Here is a 23,504-nt window from a genome sequence, read left to right as displayed (position 1 = left end):
AAATCTAAAAGCCTTGGATCATTTCCTCTCTATTCAACAACTGCACAAGGTCTCTCGTACAATATTCAACCTGGGACAAATCTCCCATAACCAGCTATCAAGCCATAGTCTAAAGCTATATATCAGAAGTGGAGAAACCAGTCACAATAAAGACTACTATCCCCAAACGCATATATTCTCAGTTTCAAAACAAGTGTTTAATCAGTTTACCAAGTACTATCAAATAAAAAAATAAAAAACAACAAAACCCAAACCCTAAAACACATCCCTCTTCGTCCGCCTTCCTCTGGCATTTGTTTCAAAGAAGTTCTATGTATATTCACCACTAAATGCTTTCAACCTAAAGTTTACAGAATCTAACTAGAATTACACAGTTGAAGATTTCCTGTCTTTACATTACATTCACAGAAGAGATCACATCACTTCAGAAGACAAAAAAAAAGCCACACTTATCTTACAGGCTATTCTGCATCTGAAATTCATTAGTAATCCACTAGTCTTGATGTAGATATTAAAAAAAAATAATAATAATGTGAGACACTTAGAAGTCTCTACAGCATACATTATCTATCACATCAAAAGGAAAACAATAAAAATCAGCAGCTGCTCAAATTGAGAGTGCTGTGAGGTTCAATTGTCACCAAAATGTTTTGTTACTACCAACCTGGGCAAAATGAACAAATATACCTCCGCAAGTGAAATAAGAATGAGCAATCAGCACTGCAGGCTGCAGCTTAAATAGGCAATAGCATCCAAGTACCTACAGTTCTTCTGCGCACACAATTAGGCTAGACCAACAAACACGAGAAACAGAAAGGAAAAAAAACACAGACATTCTGACTGCACATTAATTAATACTGAAGGAAATATTCTGAGGCTTCCTTCTTCCAAAGCACACAAGACAGGAATACACACAGACAAGCGTCAATGTTTAGTTTCAAGTCTAGGGACTTCACAGGGAAGTACGATTATTTTTTTTCTTTAGGCTTTCAACTCACTGTTTGACAAGAATTCTGCATAAATAGTCATGACACTGCTTGACAGCTCATGTTTGAAAAAATCAGATCTTCTCCATCCTACCCGCAGTGGTTCCTATGTTCAATCTTAAGAAAAGATCCTTCAAAATATACCATATGCAAATCCTCAGAACACTCCATATCTTGCACACCAAGAATTAATCTACTCTTTCCCAACTACTCTTACACAAGTTTTAAATACTACGACCATATGGTGAATTTGACATTTGCAGTATCAAGGCTAGCACAGAAAGCTTCTGCCAGCCTGTACCACTTATTCCAGTCTTGACCTTACAACAGCTGTGCTGATGCAACCTTGCTGTAAACCAGATAAATTAAATAATTTTGGCTAAAAAGAGAACAAGCCCATCCCCTTTTGGGTGAGGTGGGCTAGTTTTCTTTTTTCTTTTAATACAACACAGATGTGCACAAAAAGGGCAGCCCCTCAAAAAAGCCGCACTGTTACAACTGCAACACAGGGCTCTGAATAGAAGAGTAATTCCCACAGAAGTTGTTTGCAAAGGTGCACCCTGATCATAATTAAAGGACTAATACCTTCCAACAACTTTAATCCTTTTGTGAACTATAAGGAGAAGGATCAGGAATGGGATGGGTAAAATCCAGAAAGAAACCAAAGTTCACTTTCAACAAAACACAGGCATAAGAATAATAAACTGAAACTGTATATAAAAGTCACCTGTATATAGCTTTCTTCTAATCAGTAGAAAGTTAAAGGAGCATTGTCACTGTGGTCTCTTTCAAAACTTACTTCTGATTTTTAAATATGTATTTAATGTTCCTTTTTTTTCCTGCAGTTGGCCATGTATAATCATTCATACACCAATATCACTATCTTATTTTCCCCAAACAGATGCAACTTAGTGATGAAGTATCTCGCTTTTCCCCTTTTGGGCAGCAGGCAGGAAAGGAAAGAACCAGGTAATTCCTGAGTGAATGCTGAATGTCAGAAACAAAGTAATTGTCCATTCCCTCACAGTTATCACACAGAAGTGCAAGAAGAGGGCATCTACATACCTTGTTACCTCCTGTTGCAGTCTGGAAACACTGGGCACATAGAACATTACCCCGAAGAAAAGCAAAGGCTCATTGGCAAATTTGTCCAGCTGTTTCTTCAGAGGCTTTTCCAGTTCAACCCAGCGGGCTTGCTGGCTCTTGCTGAGAAACCAAAGGCCAAAGTAGTGTGTCTAGATAAAGAAACAAAACAGTGTCAGTTTATCCTTTTCAGCTAGACCACACACCAAAAACCAATGACACAAATGCAAACAAGAACAGATGGCACTGTGTCAAGTCTTCTATTTCCATATGTAAAAAACAAGATGTGTTTGGTTTGTTCTTTATTTATTTTCATCCTGTGATTTTTTGAACAGCCTTGAAGACAAATTAACACTGCAATATAATGTACTTCATGCAGTAATGTCAACCCCCTTATCTCTCCAAATACACTAAAGGGTTCTGTCTGAGATTGAGGCATAGGCACCATAACTGATTTACAGAAAAAGCCTGGTCCAGTTTTATTATTTGACACGCTTACATCTGTACCTTGTGAACAGACAGCAAACATTAAGTCTTAATCAAAGCACAGAGGCTTCATGAGATCACGCCCATTGCAAACAAAGGACAAGGCAACCCTTCCAACTCCTCAATGTAAACTTTCCAATAGTTTCCAGTAGTTTAGATTAACCCTAAAACAAATGGAATGCTTACTTTGTTGTTACAGCTTAACTTAACTGGACAATCCTTCCACAGGCAGTCACAATCTTTTGTACATAGCGCCGCCTTTTCAATATAGGTACTGGACAGAGATCTATACACATATGCCAACATGTATTTACGAGTGCCAGAACCATTTTCCTGATATACTACATATAATATTCACTTTCTTAAAAAAACTACAAATCATTCACAAGGTTTTATGATGTGCAAGTCAATACTGCATAAGACAAGCTGGTTTCACTAGGCTCTCCAAAAAGAACCACATTGAAAACTTCAGCTATTTCATATACTGCGTCAATCTCAGTTGTTGTCATACGTCCTGTAAGAGGCACAAGGAATTGTTCTTGGTGGTGAGTAATTAACAAGGAGTAGTGCTCAGAAACAGAGCTTTAAATTCTACAAACTGGTAGTAAGAAGCTGAAGGCATGTCTGATTCATCATGAAAAGTTCTATCAAAAAGCCCCTAAACCACCTACCCAATATGCCAGTACTGTCCATAAATGTACATTAGTTAACACTTAGTTAACACTAAGTACTACGACTAAAGATCTGGAGGAGTAAAACTGAAGGAAATAAGCCACTCCTTGCTTGGAAATCTGACTGAAGCCCAAACTGTAGTTCATACCAAAGTTTTTTCTGTAATACTTCAACTGACAGAAACAAGAGATTTCCGTCAATGTTCTCAATATAAAATCCCACCCCATAATAGAACTAAAATGGAAACAGCAGGATGAACCTTTTTGGACACTGAACAGATTTAGGAAATGAAAGTAGGATCAGTACTATTTCTGCACATTTCTCTCATTTCATCTAAATAATATCCTTGAGGTTTAATCCAACCGATTTTCTATTCCATGGAAACTTTCTAGTACATTCCATTAGTTTAGATTAACCCTAAACCAAATAAAATACTTATTTTCTTGTTACAGCTTAACTGGACAACAATCCTTCGACAGGCAGTCACGAGCTTTTATACACAGCACCACCTTTTAAATAAAAATAATGGAGCCTGGGTAGGAAAATAAATAAATAAATCTCATTTCCTATTTTGTAAAGCATTCATTTGAAATTACTTTTAATGCACTCCAAAAGTTTGACCTAGAAATCAACCCCCACAATTTCTCCAACCAAATTTCCCAGATACTTTCATTTTCAAAGATCTGTTATCAAAATAGAGACCATTTGCAATGTGACATTTTGCTAAAGCAGCCATTACGAGTCTGTTTCACTTCAGAAACAGAAAGGATACTTCTCTAAAAAACACTGCATCTACCATGACTTTGAATCCAAGGCATGTGCCACCAATGGCAATACTGAAACTTCACAATACTTATAAATTACAACAAAGCAGCATAAGCAACACCACTCTAATATTTTGATAGCTGTCAAACATGCAAGAAAATCACATGCAAAAACTCTGAAGAGTAGTATGGGTGTATTTACTTTAAGGCTTCATTATGTGTATAGTTCATATCATTCATATCATTTCCCAGAATGTCCAGACTAGCATTTAGCTAAGGTAATTAAATCAACTTGATTCCTCAGTTAAGTCTGTCAAATCTGCAGTACACCTTGTACACTGCCTAGTTCTCTTTAACAGCAGCTTGGGTACAGCATAGCAAGCTGGTTCCTTTTTGAAGAAAATCAGTGCAGTATTTCCTTCTTGAATTTAAAAACATATTCATTCATTCAGTCAATCCAGGGCACAAAAAAAGAAAAAGAATTAAAAAAATAATAATCAAGTCAGCATCTCCCATAGGGTAACCCTAAAACCAAAATTCACTGCCAATCATAGGATCATAGAATCACCAAGGTTGGAAAAGACCTAAAAGATCGTCCAGTCCAACCGTTCACCTATTACTAATAGCTCCCACTAAACCATGTCCCTCAGTACAACATTCAGTCACTCCTCGAACACCCCCAGGGTTGGTAATTCCACCACCTCCATGGGAAGTCCATTCCAGTGCCTGACCACTGAGAAGTAATATTTCCTAATGTCCAGCCTGAATCTTCTCTGCTGCAGCTTGAAACCATTCCCTGTATTCCTAGTTAACTGATAGATGCTTATTCTGTCTCCAGAGACATCACTGCATCAAGAAGTGCTTTTTAACCAGCTGAATGTGATAGGAATTAGATTAAAGTAAACTAACAACTAAGATGACTTGCAGCCTGAAGTCTGAAATAATTATTCAAGGGATTGAGGGCATTAGAATTGAACAACTTGAATGTGCACAGTCCCTCCCCATTGAGCAGTGGGGCAACTGAGCAACAAAAATTTAGTTTTACTACAGTAAAAGGCTCTTAATGTACCAAACCCAGGAAAGAAAAAAAGGAAAAATAATACAATCTGAATCACTTCTAAGGAATATGAAGAGAATGCTGCTTCTAAGCTTCTGGAGCAGAGCAGATACCGCAGACCACCCCATGGGAGGCATGCATTTCACAGAGCCAAAAGATGACCATTTTTCCTGGAAAGCATCCTGGAAAGGATCAAGCAATTGCAGACGAAACACAAGAACTGCAGAATGGAGACTGAGTCACAAATGCATGCCCTTGGAAGAGAAGACAAACACAGCTGACTATTAGCTTCCAGTTGCCAGGAATTTTACTTCTTGAAAATGTTAGAATTTTCTCACAACTCACTGTGCAGAAGGACTTCCATAATTTAATTAATAATTCAGATTTATTTAATTCAATAATTTGATTAATAATTTAATATTTTAATTTTTTTTTAAAAAAAAAAAGAGGGTACCTTTCCATCAATAAACAGCTGACTAATTGCAAAAGCTGGTCTATTTGTCCATCTGTGCAAAGCAAATCATTGGCTTCACTCCAGTTTTCATGGGAAAAAAAAAATATATCTACACCTACTCGTGGCAGGCCCCAAATTAATGTGGGTTGCTCAAGCAAGATCAGCAAGGTGGCATAGAAAATAAATGATGAAGGCACTTCTAAAAAAAAAACAAACATACATCTTCTAGTCAGGGTGACAGATGGGCAAAGAGATACTTTTTATAACACTAAACATATGCATGCATGTTCTGTCTGTGGACAAAGAGCTAAAGTTGCTGGTGCTTTTGGTCTGTCAAATCCAGAAATGAATGAAGAGCCCTGTACGAAAAGAGCTCAAGAATTGTTTCTCAAGGTTTGGGCATTTTCCTTGCCTACCAGGCATTACTTCTTCAGTGGTAGAAGGAAAACTGTCTCACACTCATGCAGAAGCTGCAGTCTGAACACAGGAACCTGTGAATCCCAAGTGTACTAAGTGAAAAGGTGATCTTTGAAACATAGTAAGTAAAAAAAAAAAAAACTGGATACAAAAAAAAAAAACACATGTGAATAGTTTCTTAAAAGAAAACGAAAAACAACAGGGAGATGTTTTTCCTGCTGGTTCAGTCAATGATGCAGTCATTTTATTCTTGGACTTAGCCATACTCCTTAAGTCCAGAGCTACACTTGTCTTTTTGTCAGTCAAAACCAGCAGAATTGTGGACACCACCAGACTACTTGCACTCACTAAACCAGCAAATCTCACTCAGAAGAATCCAGTGAGACAGGCTCAGTGTTTATTAAAGCATCTGGTTAAGTGGTCAACTAAATATTTATCCTCAGGGAAGAGGCAGAGTTCCAGCTCCTCGGGGTGAAAGCATTAAACTCCGCTGTCCTAAGGCTCTCACTCAGCCAGCTGTTCCTAGAAGGTCTCTGATCTGAGTGCTGCCTGAACTCAGCCCTAGCACAGTTGGTGAGAAAAGTCCAACCAAGTCAACTATGGAGGCAAATTGGATGCTGAGCAGGAGTCTCCAGTTGTATCAAACAAGGAAAGAGCATCTTCTAGGAAAAAAAAAAAAAAAAAAGAAAGTAAAGAAAAAGAACAGCAGAAAATTGCCACCCCCACAGGGCAGCTCATCGCTCTTTCTTTGTCTGGGTTTTGGAACACCACAGTATTGGAGGTACCACTGTGGAACTGAGCTTCAATGAGTAAGTTTGGTTAGAAAGGACCTTGCCCAGTACCCCCTGCTGACCTCACTTCCCCTCAAAATAAAACCACCACAAAACAACACAAATTATTACCCAAACACCCTAAGATCTGTAAACTTTTTTTAAAGTTAATAAAGAGAAAAACAGGAAGAAACAGACATGAAATCTCACAACAGAGTTACACAGATTACTTCACTCTTTCAAGTAAGTTCACTTAGTCTCACTTGAAGGGCAAATGCTATTGTACTGACAAAAAACCTTCTATAATCTGCACAGATAAGTGCAAGGTTATAAGACGATGCTTCTGACTTCACCCTCCTCCTCTTTTCCCTTCCTCCCTACTCTTCTTATTCATCTTAGCATTATGTTAAGCTTAAGAGCCCAGTTCATTGGGACTGGCAACTGCTCATAGAGGTTCATAGGACTGATGCTTTGTCAAGAACTTTGCTGAAAGGGATAAAAAGATTTTACAGTAGTTATATGGCTACACTTTCTACTGACCTATTCCTGAACCCTGACTCAGTCAGGGAGTGAGCTGCATTCCCCAGAGATCAAACAGAAATATGCATAATCCATTAGATACTGTTTTTCAGTTATGTGTGGTGTAATGATTGACAGTCCTTTGCAACAATATATACAGCTATCTCAAACGGTTTTGCTTTTTGGCAGAAGCTTCAAACAGTCTTTTTGTTTATTTCTAAAAAAACAACTTGAGAGAAACATGTACATATTCCTAGTACTATGGTAAATGTTGGGGTACACCTGGGATCTATTAAAAGATAAGAACAAATGAAAGTATTGAATGAAAGCTGTACTTTATTCTTTAAAAGAAGACATTTTCAGCTGGGACTGTAATGAGGAGACTTGAAACAGGACGTTAGCTGTTTTGCGCACGTGGGATTTAATGAAGTTTAGTTTTTCTTTACTCATATATCACAGAAGTTTTTTGCTTCATTCTGGAGAATTCATGATGCCTCCGTCCAACATGGATTCTTGCAGAACTGCTTTTCTTCCTCAGCCAATACATTTAGTGTGCTCTCTCCATTCTACTCAGCTATCAAGTTGTAGGAATTTTATAGAAATCTAAGCTTTCTCAAAATATCTTTGACCTTTCTGTGAAATTTGATTGGTCAACGACTGGAAAATTAGTCTAAAGAGGGAACAGGACTGTCATAAAATTATTGCATTAGCCTTACAGAGGAGACTCTGTAAACCGTGTTAGGAGGACCAGAGAGTCCGAAACAAAATTGAATTTAGGGTCAGAAAGGTCAGCACACATTAACAAGCATCTCAGAGCTTGCTAGTTCCAAAGATTTCTTAATTGAGGAGCAGAGAAGATGAAGGCACACACCTAAGAGTTTGAAGACGCAAGTAATTCTCTTCTGTCCTTAACATTTAAAGCAGCACTGGATGGTACCAGAATCAATCAGAAGGGGAAATAATAGAAAAGAGACTCAAGAATACTTCTGTTAAAATATGCTGTACTGTTGAAATCTGAACTCTACAAAATTGGTTCAACGCTGCCAAAACTTTGTTTAGAAAAGAAAAGTGGAGAGGGTGATGAAAGAAGGGGAAAGTGGTTCAACAACATCAAAGCATTCTCTCCTGTGTTGTTATTTTTTCATCTTAAAACACAAACTCTTTGTGCTGACATTTCTTTTTGCGTGACACAAACAATTTTGAAAATGAAAGAAAAACACCAAAGCAATACAAAGCCCCCATGAAACTGAACACTGACCAAAACAACCTTCTTTGCTACTCTACTGTCTGATCTCTTTTTCTGGAAAATTTTGAAACTTCAGCCTTCACCCCAAAGTGAAACAAAACATATTCTGAAATCACAATATGTTTTGTGAAGAATGCTAACCCACTGATAGAGCTGTTGTTCGGAAATGCAGGTGGATCTGCACAGAATCTTTAAACCCCACACTGCGCCCACTTGATAAACTACAAGGAACAGAAGGAGAATCACTTCATTCATTTCATTCCTCTCTGCACTGGAAGGAAAAGGAAATGCCTAGTTTCAGTACAGCCACCCTAAATTATCCCCAACAAGAAAAAGAAATCATTTTCAATTACTGTGAACTCCTCATATCTAAAAGACTGGGGATAGTGGAAATGCTTTTAATACAATCCATGTTTAAAAATACAACCACCATACAATCTTTCTGACACTGCCCTATTCCTGCTGGCACATTCCTCTGCCTATTCTACAGATACAGTGAGATCCTTCTCTGACTCTTTATCATTGTTGATCTAAAAAAATAAAAATGAGTATTTGCTTAGCTCCCACCTGCATCAGCTATTTGTATGCTACCTTCCAGTTGCCACCATTACATTTATTTATATAGGGCCCCTTGTAAGTCATTGCAGGATCCAGCAGGACAGTCAGACAATATGGAGCCATTCCCAGGCAATGATTTTCAATGTGTGGTTTACAAAAGCCCATAAGCATACATACATAAGGAGTCCACAGAATTTAAATAAGAAAAGACAGTTTATTTGTGCCACACATTGGAGGGAGCTTTCTCTCCAAAGGTCTCAACACGTAACATACAAACTTCCACAGCAAGAGCTAGAAAATAAAAGCTTTTGGTCTTTAAAAAGATAAGTCTGGGTTTCTAAACTTTTCCAGAAGTACTGTAGATGAAAAGTAAACCCTCTGTAATTTCAGATACCAAATATTTCAGTTAAACAATAGAAAGAAAAAAAAAAACACCCTCAAACTTGCACTAGCTGTTCAGCCTACTAACACAATTGCTGCTTGTTGTAGGAAGTTAGTAATAAGAATATATTTGTATCAAGGTATGTATTTGAATGCCAATGGCCTCATTCTCTCTGATGCAATTCAAGCTACCATGTCAATGAAATCAAGGTGTCACTCAGACAAACATGACTGCAACTTGGCATACCAGCATCTCGATTCAGAATGTAACGCCCTTCATTTTCTACAGAAAAGAAGAAACCTCGTCCTCATACTACAAAGAGCTCTCAAAGCTACAATGAAAACAGTAGCACAACACTCTGGGTGCTGCTCTATCTTCAGTTTCCATGCAACCAGAAGACATTTGTCTGAGCTCCAGCTGTTGATCATACCTGGCAGCTCTAAAAGTAACACAATTCAAATGAACAAGGACTGTCAGAACTAAACGATATAATGCCTTAGGTTGAAAAGGACCTTTAACATCACCCAATTCCAGCCCCCCTGCAATTGGCAGGGCAGCCACCCACCAGATCAGGCTGCTTTGGCCCCCCATCAAGCCAGCCCCCATTGAATCTCAATTCTCTGTGCAGCTGTGCCACTGCCTCACCACTCTCTCAGTAAAAAAATTTCACCTAACATTTAATCTAAATCTTCCCTCTTTTAGTTTAAAACCATTCCCCCTTGTCCCATCACAATCAGACTGTGTAAGAAGTTGGTATACCTCCTGTTTAAATAAGCTCTTCTCAAGTACTGGAAGGCCACAATGAGGTCTCTCCAGAGCCTTCTCTTTTCCAGGCTGAACAAGCCCAGCTCCCTCAGCCTGTCTTTATGAGAGGAGCTCCAGCCCTCTGATCATCTTCATGGCTTTCCTCCAGACCTGTTCTAAAAGTTCCACATCTTTCTCATGCTGGAGGCCCCAGGCCTGGACACAGTACTCCAGATGAGCCTCACAAGAGCCAAACAGAGGGGTACAATCCCTTCCCTCATTCTGCTTCTTGTGATGCAGCTCAGGATACAGCTGGCCTTCTCGACTGCAAGCACACACTGCTGGCTCATGTCCACTAAAAATGTGTCAAGTTATAAAGTGACAGATGGCCTTTCCTGATTACTCTTACCTCACGTAATTCCAGCCTCTGAGCAACAGCTTCCAAGCACTCCTGCCCCGTGCTTTCCACGGACAGAGTGCACTCAATGACATTGCTGTCCAGCAGACGGATCCGTGTCACAAAGCAGTTCTTGCTCAAGACATTGTAGCGTCTGGTCCGTCGTAGTTTCAGCCCGAAAGGCATGGCTGTTGGCCTAGAAGGTAGTCGCTTCCCTTTACTCTTAGAAGAGTATCAGCACACTTGTCGACTTGCCTTGAAGGCTTCTTCAATTGGCACTACTCTCCTCCAGAAATGGAGGTGGCTGTCCATTCCCAGGGCAGGCTCCAAGGAATTCCTGTGAAATACATACAAATAAATAGAGTTAGGTGTGAAATATGATGTTCCCAAAGATCAGCAAAACTTAAGACTTAAGGATAAACAGTCACATTTAAACCCATAAACAAACACCTCTACACATATGACTGTCAGGCAATCACAGCATCTCCCAAAAGAACACATTCTACAACAAATCTTAAAAAATTCTACTTTGGTGCTGAATTTTCATTGCAAAGTCATTCCATGAGAAGCTCAATGAAAACTGCAACTCTACAGGGCAAACAAGCAGAGGTGCTAACTTTCCCACCATTACCCCACCACAGGGGTCTATAACATAATCTTCAAGTTAGGTTTTCAGTGTCCTCAGGCAAGCTTTGAAAGCTAGCTTAAAGAACAGAAGAATTTAAAAGAGGTGAGAGTTTGAAAGAAAGTCTGGATACAGTCAACAGGAAATGCATGTGCTCAGCACTTAAGAAATATCAGATCTGAAGCATGCATGTGAAAGGCAAGAAGCATCCAAGACATTAAAGAACAGGTTCTTCTGAGGGAATTCCTGACATTTTGCTCGCTTTCAACTCCAAAGCAGGTCTGCATTTCACCCTTTCAGGTGGAACGAGTAACTGGCAGATATCAGGGAGGAGGACAAAACCAAGTGGTTTATCAAGGAGGCACACAACTGTTAAGCCAAAATACAAAGCAGAAAAAAGAACTAAAGATACAGATTAATGACACATAAAATGCTATGATCATTTATGTTATTATTCTGTTTTCTTGATTTTAGATAGGATCAAGTTCCATTTAAATCACAACAAAGCATATGTACTGGCATAGCCAGGTTCACAGTGTCATTTACCACATACAGGCAGGAATGAAATAAATGAAAACAGAAAAACAGACACAGAAATTACTTGTTACCAAGCCTTCCCAGTTAGTTTGAATATTCTGGAGAAAGAGATGAAGGAATACTAACAATTGCACTTAGAGGTCCACTTCTCTTAATACAGACAATAAAAACTAGCTCCCATTTCTTCTAAAGAGACACAACAGAAAGCATCACCAGCAGAGTATGCATCATTTAGCTGAATGTGACATTTCAAAAAGACACTACACTGCCCATATGTATTGCTTGGCATAGAGCTGGATGAATCAGTTTTTAATGATTCTAGTTGCTATGGAGATTATTAGAAGCAGCCCAATTGACTACAGTGATTATTGTTATATCCAAACATAACTATCACGTATTTTGTCAAGAATATTTTCTAAAGCCAACATAACTTGTCGTTTATTAGGGGGTCAGGGCAACACAATCCAAACCAAAGTCACATAAAGAAAATCACAAGCAGCTCCTCACTATTTGGGTGTGCAACTACTTTGCTGATTTGCTAGCTTTACCATAGAAACACCTACAGACTCCAAGAAAGGACACGGGTCATTTGACAGAGGTACAAACAAACAAATTAGCTGCTGTACTTTCTCATTTCTAACTTTTCTGAGTACAAACATAGTTTAATATTTTCAAGATTGCATGAGAGAGTTGTTATACACTCATCACTATAATATCAGAAGCCATCAAACATTAACAAATTCATCCTCAAAACAATCTGATGAGGCAGGGACATACTATGATTCAGAGACAAGGAATTGAAACAAACATCAGCCAGCTTTGTCCAAGATCAGTGGGAAAACAGAGCAGATCCATATACTAAAACACAGGTCTGTCTATGCTTTAACCCCTAGCTAACTATTTGGCAGCTATTTTTTCCTATGTATCTATCCAAAACCACAACACAAAGTTGAACAGTGGGAAAAAATGAAAGGAAATGACAAAGAATTAAGGGTGTGGAGAATTATATCTTATCAAGAATAGTATTTTTGTTCAGTCTCTGGCTTTGGAGATAATTTCAAATGGAACACAGAGGGTTTTAGCTAGCCATTTTTAGAAGTAATATTATACTCCATGAAAACTGAACAATCCAACTCTTTAACAATTCACTGTCCCAGAAGACTTCCATACAGACATTTTATTTTGGAATAAAACCACCAATTCCCACACAGTGAGAATGTTAACAAGACTACAAATTAATTGTTCTATCCTCTGGTTTGCTTACGTAAATAAGGGCAATATTTCCTTCACTTTTCTAGAAGCAGTAAAGTAACAGAAAAGTTACATTTTTATTTCACACAAATATACAAGAAAGCATGATGTCAGCTCTGCCATATGAAACATCACACTTGGGATGATGAGGCTGAGACAACATCAGTTGGCTCAAATCAGACCAGCCTTTAACAACTGTTAACTCTGAATTCAAAGCACATGTCTAACTTTCCCATTTATACAGTTTCTGGATTTTGGACCACCTTTACACTTTGGTTTTCTGTTAGGCTGTCACTTTAAATGTTTCTGCTAAGCCTTCTAAGTCAGATCTCAAAAGCCCAGATTCCTAAATCAAACAGAGTATTATGCTTCATTATGTTTGTGTAATTACAAAAGCATCAGGACTCTCAATTTTCAATTGCAGAATTTTGTAGACAACTGAAAAAGGAGAAGGCTGGAAACAGAAGGGTTCTGATCTGAGTTTTTCCACAAATAGAGCTCTTCACCTGAAATCTTGACAGAAAGTTAAGCACAAACCCATCACTCTTCAGAATGCAAAAGGCAGACAACTGTGCCCACTGAATGAAATATTAACATCTCTACTATGGTCAAGTTTCTAGCACCACACAGAATCTGTGCCTTGCTCTTAGACACTGCAAAAATATGACATCTGCTCAAAATCTTTTATGCTGATGGTAGGCAGTACTCTGGTAAGCAAATAGGTCCACAAAGACAGAAGAGACATGAGACCAGAGGGGGAATTTTTAGGCAGAAGACTGGTTCAGGAATTCAACGTTCCTTACAGGTCCCTTCCAACCTGGGTTATTCTGCGATTCTATATACTATTTTACTACATTTGAAGGAAAGTTAGAAAAATAATAATAAAACAGCATCTGATGTAAAAAGCACTCAAAGGAGAACTCATTCTCTCACTTCACTGGCTTTTGTATGCAATTTTTGAAACTCCAGGAAGAAAGCAATTACTGTCAAACAGCAGCCTGTATTTACCAACAGCACCTGGCTCCCTTCCAGCATTCCTGGCCCAGAAGGAGCAGCAGCACACCTCACACAGCTATGTAACCCTGGGCTGGGCATGAAACCGCAGCACTTGGTGTGCACTCACGTGGGGTGCAGCCTACGGTTTGAGGGAAGAGTAAAAATAACAGTGTTAGGGAGACAGGACGTGCAGTAAAATCCATCTACATTTCACTGAGTTCCACCTAAAACAGGACATCTCTACCTGTGAAACAGCCTCCTCTCATAGAGAGGCCTCTAGGCACATAGCAATCACCTACAAGCACACAGGGTGGCCAAGAACTCCCAGAGGACATTTAAAGCAGAAGACAACAGCTACTGTTAATATCACCATGCATCACAAGACACCAAAACACAGTGAGCAAAGGTGATCTCAGCGTTTCTACTTTCCCAGCTTCATTCCAAGCTTTCCTTCCCAATTTTCCATCAGATCCATCTACTGTAACAGATGCTTTTGTATTTAAGTTATCGTGCATTTTCCCTGCGTCTTATGAGTCAGATTCTACTTTCACTGGTACAACATCTAGAGTAGTTCAACTCTTGTTCAAGTAAAAAGAATAATTCTGATCAAAGTTCTACCCTTGTTTTCTTCACTTTTGATGGCATACCTGCATAAATGTCATTAGAGGCATTCTTCTTATCCTATTCTATTCTACTAGAGCAACCCTTCCGGTGTAAAAACATCTTTCTTATGCGACCATTAAGCAGCTTCCTGGAGATTTAGTGGATCAAAGTCTATTAGGTAGACATATAATTATTCTTGTGTATCTAGTGGAAGAAGTATCAAGTATTTTGTGGACCTCACTGTATCAGTGTCTAACATATGGTTTCTATCACAGAAATGACATGAACTTCCCAAACTGCAATCTACTGCTCTATCCACAACCTTCTCATTTTTTCCTCCAGAATACTCTTAACAGGTCTTTCTAAAGCAATTATTGGTGAGTTACTTTAAGGAGTCAACGTCATAAATGATCTAAATGACATATAGCTTGCCACTCCAGTAAGTGTTAATCCATAAGAATACTTGTAACGAATCTGGAGCTTTCACCATTCACAAACGTGCCTTGTAGAACTTTGTCCATTAAAACAAAAGCAACAAAGTCCAAACCAAGCACACACCACCCACTCCAGTTGTAGTTAATGCCACACTACACCTCTGTGCTATGGCAGGGTGTAGCTCTACAGGGCACAGCACTGAGCCACTCAGAACAGGATAGTTTTCAGCTTGGTCAGTCAACTGAAATAGCTTGTGGCTGACTCCAGCATGAGAAGGAATGTTATTTTATGTGCAATAGCAAGTTGATTCAAAATGCACCACTTCTTTTTTTTTTAAATACTTTTTGCTCCAAATTAAGCAATTTATTCTAGAATCAAATGCCTGTTAGAACAGTTCTATACAAACAGACCACTTAAAGGAATTGCTGTATTTTGGTGCACTCTTCTTGCAGACTGGCTATGACTGCTGCTGTCCCTGAAGTACCACTTCTCAGAAAAAGCTCCTTAACTCTTACTAACCACATCCTAGCAATCAGTGGTCAGGAAAAACTAACTACTGGTGGTAGAGTAAAACTCTTTAAAATAAATTGTTTTCAACTGACTTGAAACTTATCAGAAACTTTGAATTTTGTACATGTTTTACTGCAGTGGTTTAATTTGGTTTCAACGTTTATGGTCACCACTCATTTCTTTCCAGCAGTCATTCTTGTGAAGAGCTTTTCACTCCTTCAGGCTGACCAGAGCTATGGTGGTTATGAGAGACGAGCTCAGTGTTCTCTGCTCCAAGTACACCAGCGCTGAATTGCAGGCATCAACTCAGCACCCTTTTGACTCCTTACTTCTTTATCATGACAAAATATAGTCATCTGCATGTACTTATTACCAGCGTGATATTTCCTCTCCTCCTTTTCAACAAGCTGAGTCTCTACAATTTATACTCAAGGAAAAAAGAAGGCAGCAGTAATGCCTGCATTCATCCCATTCTCCTTAGTTTTTCTTAGCATAAAAACCTGGAAAGGTTACAAAGTCTTTCAACGAAAATAACTTGGGTTATAATTATGATTTTCCAAAAACGCATCAGACAACCTCCAACTTTTAAGAATGCAAAAGTCAAAAAGGCACCTATCTAATATACTGAGATCACAACATATCAGGCTCTTTGGCCCATGAGGAAAGAAAATACTTTCTTAAAATCCTGTGCTGTAAAACTTAAATGATCACATGTACAAACGAGGAGAGGGGAAAGATCAGCAAGAAACACTCAACTTGTAACAAATCCAATGTAAACAGTGCAGTGGCCCCTCCAAACCACAAATCTGCACTTTACTTGAGAGAAAGAGAACCAAAGCTCTGACATCAAGTGATGCAAAACCCGTATCTGTAAGCTTACAGTAAGCATAAAGTTTTGTCCAGTTTTTTAAAGTTCAGAGTGGTCGTTTACTTCCCAAGAGTGGCTCAGCAAATACCATTCCAGTAAGGGACTGGAATAACATGAGGGGAGAAGTGTGGCCGCAAATAAGCAACAAGAGCAATATCTGATTTGGGGTGGGGGAAGAGTAAGAGGAAAGGGAGGAGAGGGACAAAGCAAGAGGAAAAATAATAATTAAAAATAAACAAAATCACATGCACTGTACATCCTAAGCCACACAAAAAGGCACATTTAATTACATAAGTAGATATCTGATGTCAGATCATAACACAACCTTTTGAACTTGCAAAGAAAAAACTATCTTCACTACTCAACATAAAAAAATGTCAATGCTACAAAATGCTTAAAAAATTCCTTCAAGTTCTATCAAAGAAGGATTATACTGCAGGCACACACACGAAGAAATTAAACCTTATCTTTGCTGAATATAGGCCTCGATGTAAATTGTGCAGCCAGAGCCTATGAATAACAGCATTTGTTTCAACAGCAGAACAGAAAAACACCTCATCTGAAATACAGGGTAGCTGGCGGAAATGAGCTAACGGTACTTTCTGTATTAAAGGATTATTTTCTAGTGCCCACTGCGTGGGCTTCAACACTGGCTCAAAACTGACAAAATACTTAGGAGTAAAACTTATGGCTAAAATGGGAACTTTCTTTGAAATGACCGACTTTTCTGAGCAGCGTCTCAGAATCAGAAGCCTTCAACAGGACGAACATGCTTTCTGTACTTACCCTGCTCTTGTTTGGCATCACATACTTGGACTTGTAGAAACCTACTAAGACAAGGCATCCTGTCATTTACACTTGGCATTAACTGGAACTGGGGGAGAAGCATGAGTTGGAACACCCACCACCAAAACAAGTGCAGAAATCCCATGTGATTACAGTCCTTCCTGCAATGCTGCCTCTGGTTAGTGAATTGGAAGCACCTCGTTTCTTTAACTGGAAGCCTGACACCCGCATTCCTCTGCAGCTTAATGTGAAGGAGAAAAGAGACGAGCACTTCCCACTGGTGCCCGGTGAGCTGGCATTTCATCTGAGGTTTTGACTGCTGAAGTTTACTATCTCCATGTTTTATCACAAGTCTCTGAGACAAATTTGTTGTGAATTAAACGGTCCTTTTAAAAATGTATATATATAATATATGAATATATTTCTATGAAATAATTAGCTGTGCTTTTAAAAGAGTTACTAAGGACTAATGTCATGGGGCAATTATTCACAGAACTGATGCCAGGGATGAAGTGACAGATAAAGCCACCACGAAGACCACGCAGAGTAAGGAATGAGAAACTTCCACAAATTGTTGACAATCCCCATGAAGAGTGATTCAGACCAGAGACAGCTGCAGCTCTGCTCCTCTCTCTAGATACCTACAGACAACAAAAACAGGAAATCTGACTCACAGAATGGTTTGGGACCCTTAAAGAATGGAAGAGTCCTTAAGGACTACATAGTCCAACTCCCCCAACAAAGGAAGGGCTGCCACTCATCAGATCACATCGTGCCACAGCCCCAATCCAACCTGGCCTTGAGTACCTTTACCTGCCTCAGTTTAAAAGCATTACCCCTTGTTCTACAAAGCCTTTCAGTTTTCCATTTCTAAATTCACATTGGATCTACTTAAGAAAAAAAAAAAAAAAGTACAAAAGAGTCCTCCTCCATCATGACAATGTTAGAACATTCTACTTTGGCTAATGTAGGGCAGCCTACAGTGTAAGGACCATCTGTACAAGACTGATGTGGGAGGCAGAAGAGCAGCAAAGTTCTGCTGCAGCTCACACTGAGGGCAGAGAGAGAGACTGGGCAGAGACTGAAGTACCCATGAAAGAAAGCACAGCTTGTGTCTCCCCAGCCACCCCCACACTGCTGAATGCAGGATAGTCAGTCTGAAAGTATTTTCAGTGCCTAAATATAACACAGGCATTCACAGAGCATAAACAGGAGAATCCCTGTGAAGGGCTATCTTCAAAACAACATCCATTTCTAAGTCAGACTCAAGTTCAAAGTCATATACTGGCATGCTCAATTCAGGACATCCTTGCAAGAATAATGAATTTATTGCTATTGTACCCATCTATTTTTAATAAAGTTTCTGGAAGCAAAGAATATGAATGTCCTTTAAGGACTACTCATATATCCTTGTGCTTCTCATCAGTCCCAACCTGACTCGAAAGAACGCTGTCACTTCCTTATGGGATACCATAACACCAGTTTTCATTGGTTTGGGGGTATGCACTTAATGGCCACCAACAAGCTGCTACATTTCTTCAGTCTTTTTTCTAAAATTTGATATATAAACACAGAGAAGACTACGCATTATTCCCAGAAGAAAATTCAAAAGACATCACAAGAAACCTGTTTCTTATCTTGATGTTCCTACTCCATCAGGTGTTCTGATAAAGGAAACTCAAAATTACTGATTTCCAAAGAAAGCATTCCTGAGGAGCATCAAACACTGTGCTATGAAAGGATGTGTTCCTTTTTCTGTCTCCTTTATCCCATTAGAACAGTCTGCTCCTGCAGGACACAAACTGAAAGAGGCTGGCATTTTGAGTCCTTCTTGCAGCAATCTGTACCAGCCTGGAAGATGCAGCATCCTTCATGAGCCACTTGTGACAGATGAATTGCAAAATCCTCCATTACTAGCTCTAAGCTCTTGAGTAAAGCAATCAGGAAGTGGTGGCAGGATTTAGGCACTGGAAGACACATGTTCTGACATAGACAAGGGCAGCACAAATCTTTTACCATATTCTCACAAATGGAAATAAATAAAGACAGCCACAAGACCAAATCCACATTGCTCAATCCTTCCTCAGGCCACCAGGCTGAGTAATTGTTTGAGCCCTACTAACCAGCAAAGAGCAACCCTATCCTTGCCATGAAAGAATATGAAAGTATCATATGAAGGTATTCAGTTTTAACAGAAAAGCTTTTTTTTCCTCCTGCGATCCTGCTATTACAGCAGATATTTGTCTGCATGAAGTAGAGAAGGAGGAGGGAGAAAAAAATTGGTTGTCAGAGATAACCAAAGAACTCAGAGCGAGGGATTTCTTCTGCACAGATAGGAAAGGGCAAAAAACTTTCCAACGTCTGATTTGTACTCTGAAGAAGTAAAACAGTGGGTAGCATGGATTACATGCCAGATTCTTCTTATTAACCCCTTTGCCTATTCAAGCTGCATTTTCACCAATACAAAAATAAAGCTACACCTCAACCTAATGTATCTTCTGGCTCCTTATATACAGAGGTCCAACATAAGTCATTATCCATTCTCAAGAGTTAGACAATTCCAATTGGTAATATATTACATTGTTTCATACCAATAAAGCATTTTCAATGGTCATAGCTATCAGTGAGGTCTTAAACATGAGGAAAGATTGTGTGGGATCTTCAGAATTGAAGAGAGATGTTCAGGTAAGGACACGTACATTAACGAGTGGTCCACTTAAGAAGGTTTGAATACTCTCTTTCAGCTGGAGGAAAAAAAAACAAAACTACAAGAATGACAATAAAAATTTCTCAAATGGTATTAAAATTACATGCCCTTGCAGCATTCCATATATAGCTAGCTCCCCTAGACAGGGTGGTACCCTGAAATGAAAACAGGGGAAGACTCTGGCTGTAGACATAAGAATAAACCCACTTTTTATAAGTATTGTTTTCCTTCTACAGAAGGAAGAGTGAAATGCTCCACGTAACGTTTTATTCTGTAAATGAAGAATACTGCTTACAGGCTTCCTGTAGTGGAATGCACATTTCTTTTCCATAAGCAATTTAAACTGTCAAGTTTAAACAGAGAAAAAATATTATATGTAACCATGGATATCTAAATTTAGAAAGACAAACAGTTCTCCTGCTGCGGGGGGGTAGAATGGTAAGAAAAGAATTGTTATTACAAGTCATACAGAAAGGAACTGTGACAGTACATGACATGCACAGGAGGTTAGGACCAAGTTGGGCAAGTGCCCAGGAGGGAGACAAGGCTTCTGTAAGTGCTACATCTGTAATATAACTGACTACAAAAACTTCACATCATACTGTCAGCTTCTTGAGCTCATTTTCTTTTCAGTTGAAAAGCTTTGAGAAGGATAACACCACCATCAGTGTCTTTGTAGCCATTTTCAAGTTCAATGCCATAAGCACAGACTAGCATTATTATGATAATAAAGTATGCATATAATTTAGATATCTATTTTCCCAAAGATGCTCTAGTTTTGGCTAGAAGTCTTTGCAGACTTAGCTGGGAGATTCTTCCATCTAGAATCTGAAACTGAAAGCATCTAGATAGTTGTACTGCATGCAATGACACCTTCATCAGGTATTATTATACTTCTCACAACCCACAAAGGAATAAAATCCAATATCTGAATTGCACTATGAACATCCCAAGGTAAAACACAAAAAAGAACACAAAACTGTGACTGTTGAATCTTGCTTCATTTCGAAGAAAACAAAGTCACAGGTTTTAAAATAAATACCTGGATAAAAATGCAGATGGTTTGGAACACTATAATCAGCCAACATATCTGCTTGAGGAAGAAATCCCTCAGTGAAAGAAAGAACATCCTACTGTCAGCTACAATGGAAAACAAATTTAGTTTGAATCTACATATTCAAGTAAAGAATGCAACATATAAAACTGTATTCCTTCCTTAAAATGCATTATTTAATTACATCCTTGAAAACAAGAATTGTTCTCACCCGTTTAGAACCAAAACCTGCTATGCATTTCTGATCACTTGTCTAGAATCAGCAGACGTGTACCAATCCTAAAGTCATCTGGACGTAAAAATTCTGTTTGTTTTCCCATCCCTTACACATAGAAATCCCTCACAGGGTTGTACCAATCACAACTACTACTAATGACAAATCAAATCTGTGTGATCTTAAAATGATCTTAAATGCTTGCTTTTATTTCTTTACAACGTCATTAATTGAAGATATCCAGAAGGTTTAATATATATATATATATGCTATATATATAGCATCCAAATTAAGACAGGGCATATGACTTTTTAAGGGCGGACACTGAAAATGTATCTTCCATACTGGAAAGCTGCTAATGCTAAATCCCAAGAAATAACTAAAATCATCTTCCTTGCTCATTAGTATTAGATAATTGAAGTGGATGTCCTGAGGACTAAGAAACCACCCAAGCCCACCAAGGCACAAAAAGCCTGTACAAAGATGAACCAAAAAGATGCGGAACAAAGCATTTTTAAAATGCAGTTTTGAAATTTACTATTGTCAAAACTGTTACTGAACAACTGAAATTATGAATTCAGCTTGCCGAAGGGTAACCACATTACACAATGCACAAGCATGTCATGGAGTTAGCAGGATCCCACACAGGGCACTCATGTCCCCATCTCTAAGTATCACTGGGACCATACAAACTACAGACCAGCTGACCTCCCTCCCCTAATTCCCTTTGTTATGGCCTGGCTCAGCTTGCTGTTTCCATACTTCTATCACACATCAGAACACAGCGATATTTTGACTAGATACACAGAGCGTTCAAAGTGCTTTGAATGAAAAGAGTCATGAGAACCTAAATAAAATTAATGAGGTGCAAGAGAGGTATGCAACACTCATTTCTCTCCACTAAAATCTTGGTATTTAACCCCAATTTTATCTGTTAAAAGTTTACCAGCCTATTTCCTCCCACTGCTCCAACCATGCTTAAGTGCCTGAATCTCTCTTCCAGCCAGCTACAAATTCCCAGATTTATGGAGCATGTAGTGAACCAGGCTGGGGCTGGACAATCCAGTAACCCTTGTTTCCCGACTGTCTGCTCAGAGCAAATCTTGACACAAGGTTTATTTTTTCGTTTGCTTTACTTTGCAAACAATACTACTTTAAACGAATCAAACACTGTCTCCTAAAAATCCCCGTCCTTGGCAGCTCGTACATGTCTGCAAACATGAAGAGAGTGTTAAACCAGCCGTAACCCTGCTCCAGGCACCTGAACCCCAGTCATGAGCATGTGTTTGAAAACCTACAGGCACAGTAGTTCAAAATGCAATTCAGTCTCATTGATACAGCTCAGTAGTTTAAAAGCAGAGGGGCCATATCCTATTAAAAATAACAGGAAATCAACCATAGCAATAAATCTAAAGCTGTGGCTGCTCCAGTTCCTTATCTTCCACGAGCAGTTGGTGGTATGCAAAAAGCATACAACTTTTTCTTTTAAAAAACAGATCAGAACAAACAAACAAAAAAATCACTCCAAAACTGAAGGTTCCACTTGAGAATGGCTTACATCAGTCAGTCACAGCCTTGGGAGACCTGAATCCCTAAGACATTCTCCCTGGCAAGGCAGGATATCCTGTTATATTTTGATGGTTTACTGCTGCCTCCAGGCAAAAACATGTCACTGAGAAAGCAGAATTGGTGCTCAAAAGCTGACAAGTCCCAAGGAATCTCATCAGAAGTGTTGGCACTTCTGACACAACTTGCGTTATCCTTTCCATATAATTTCTACACCCAATCTTCATCTCCTCTGGTAGTGCTTTTCTCTTTATGTACTAAAAGAGATTAGGATCTGTGACAATGGCAGTTTCTTCTCATGGTTTACCAATATTTGAATGGGACTGCAGCAGCGCTCTCTCGATTAATCTCACTTTGTGGAAATGCAAATTCTGTGAGGATGGAGAAGGCAGCACAGGGCAGGTAAGGGGTAGCCAAGCATCTTCCCTGAATGGAATACAAGATATAAGCCAAAGGCTTTCACTGAACTGGCAGAGACTACACAGAGCTTTTCACCAGAATAACTGTGTCTATTGTGGTTATGACTTGTTTTCCACTCCTAAAAGGCAGAGCTTTGCCAACAAAACTTTAAAGACTAACACCAACAGCACGGGTGTGGGGTTCAGTTTGCAGCACGCACAAGTGAAGTTAACCAAGGTCCCACTTCCTGCCAATCCAATCCGCACACCATTTATTGCTAGTACGAGATACTTCTTGCTCTGATTAAGTCATACAGGCATTTCTGGAGCAGACTGTTCAGGCAGGCAGCCTTGCTACCAATCTTTTTTATTTATTTTTAATTCAGTTTGTAAAGGTTGGAAAAGTACCAGGGACAAGC

General features: G+C 39.0%; 1 protein-coding gene across 2 annotated transcripts in view; it reads right to left on the bottom strand.

The window, feature by feature from the left end:
• PTPN14 (protein tyrosine phosphatase non-receptor type 14) overlaps positions 1-23,504 on the bottom strand; it is a 97,038-nt gene that overhangs the window by 55,281 nt on the left and 18,253 nt on the right. For both annotated transcript variants that reach the window (XM_015857322.2, XM_015857324.2), the window contains exons 2-3: positions 10,548-10,872; positions 2,052-2,221 (exon numbers count right to left, since the gene is read on the bottom strand). In XM_015857322.2, coding sequence (XP_015712808.1) covers positions 2,052-2,221; positions 10,548-10,721 — 344 coding nt within the window. In that variant the 5' untranslated portion in view covers positions 10,722-10,872. The remainder of the gene's footprint in view (positions 1-2,051; positions 2,222-10,547; positions 10,873-23,504) is intronic.

This window comes from Coturnix japonica, chromosome 3, assembly GCF_001577835.2.
Source record: "Coturnix japonica isolate 7356 chromosome 3, Coturnix japonica 2.1, whole genome shotgun sequence".
In the NCBI taxonomy this organism is placed as follows: domain Eukaryota; kingdom Metazoa; phylum Chordata; class Aves; order Galliformes; family Phasianidae; genus Coturnix; species Coturnix japonica.
The sequence above is the reverse complement of the archived record's forward strand: the minus strand, read 5'-3'. Positions and strand labels throughout refer to the sequence as shown.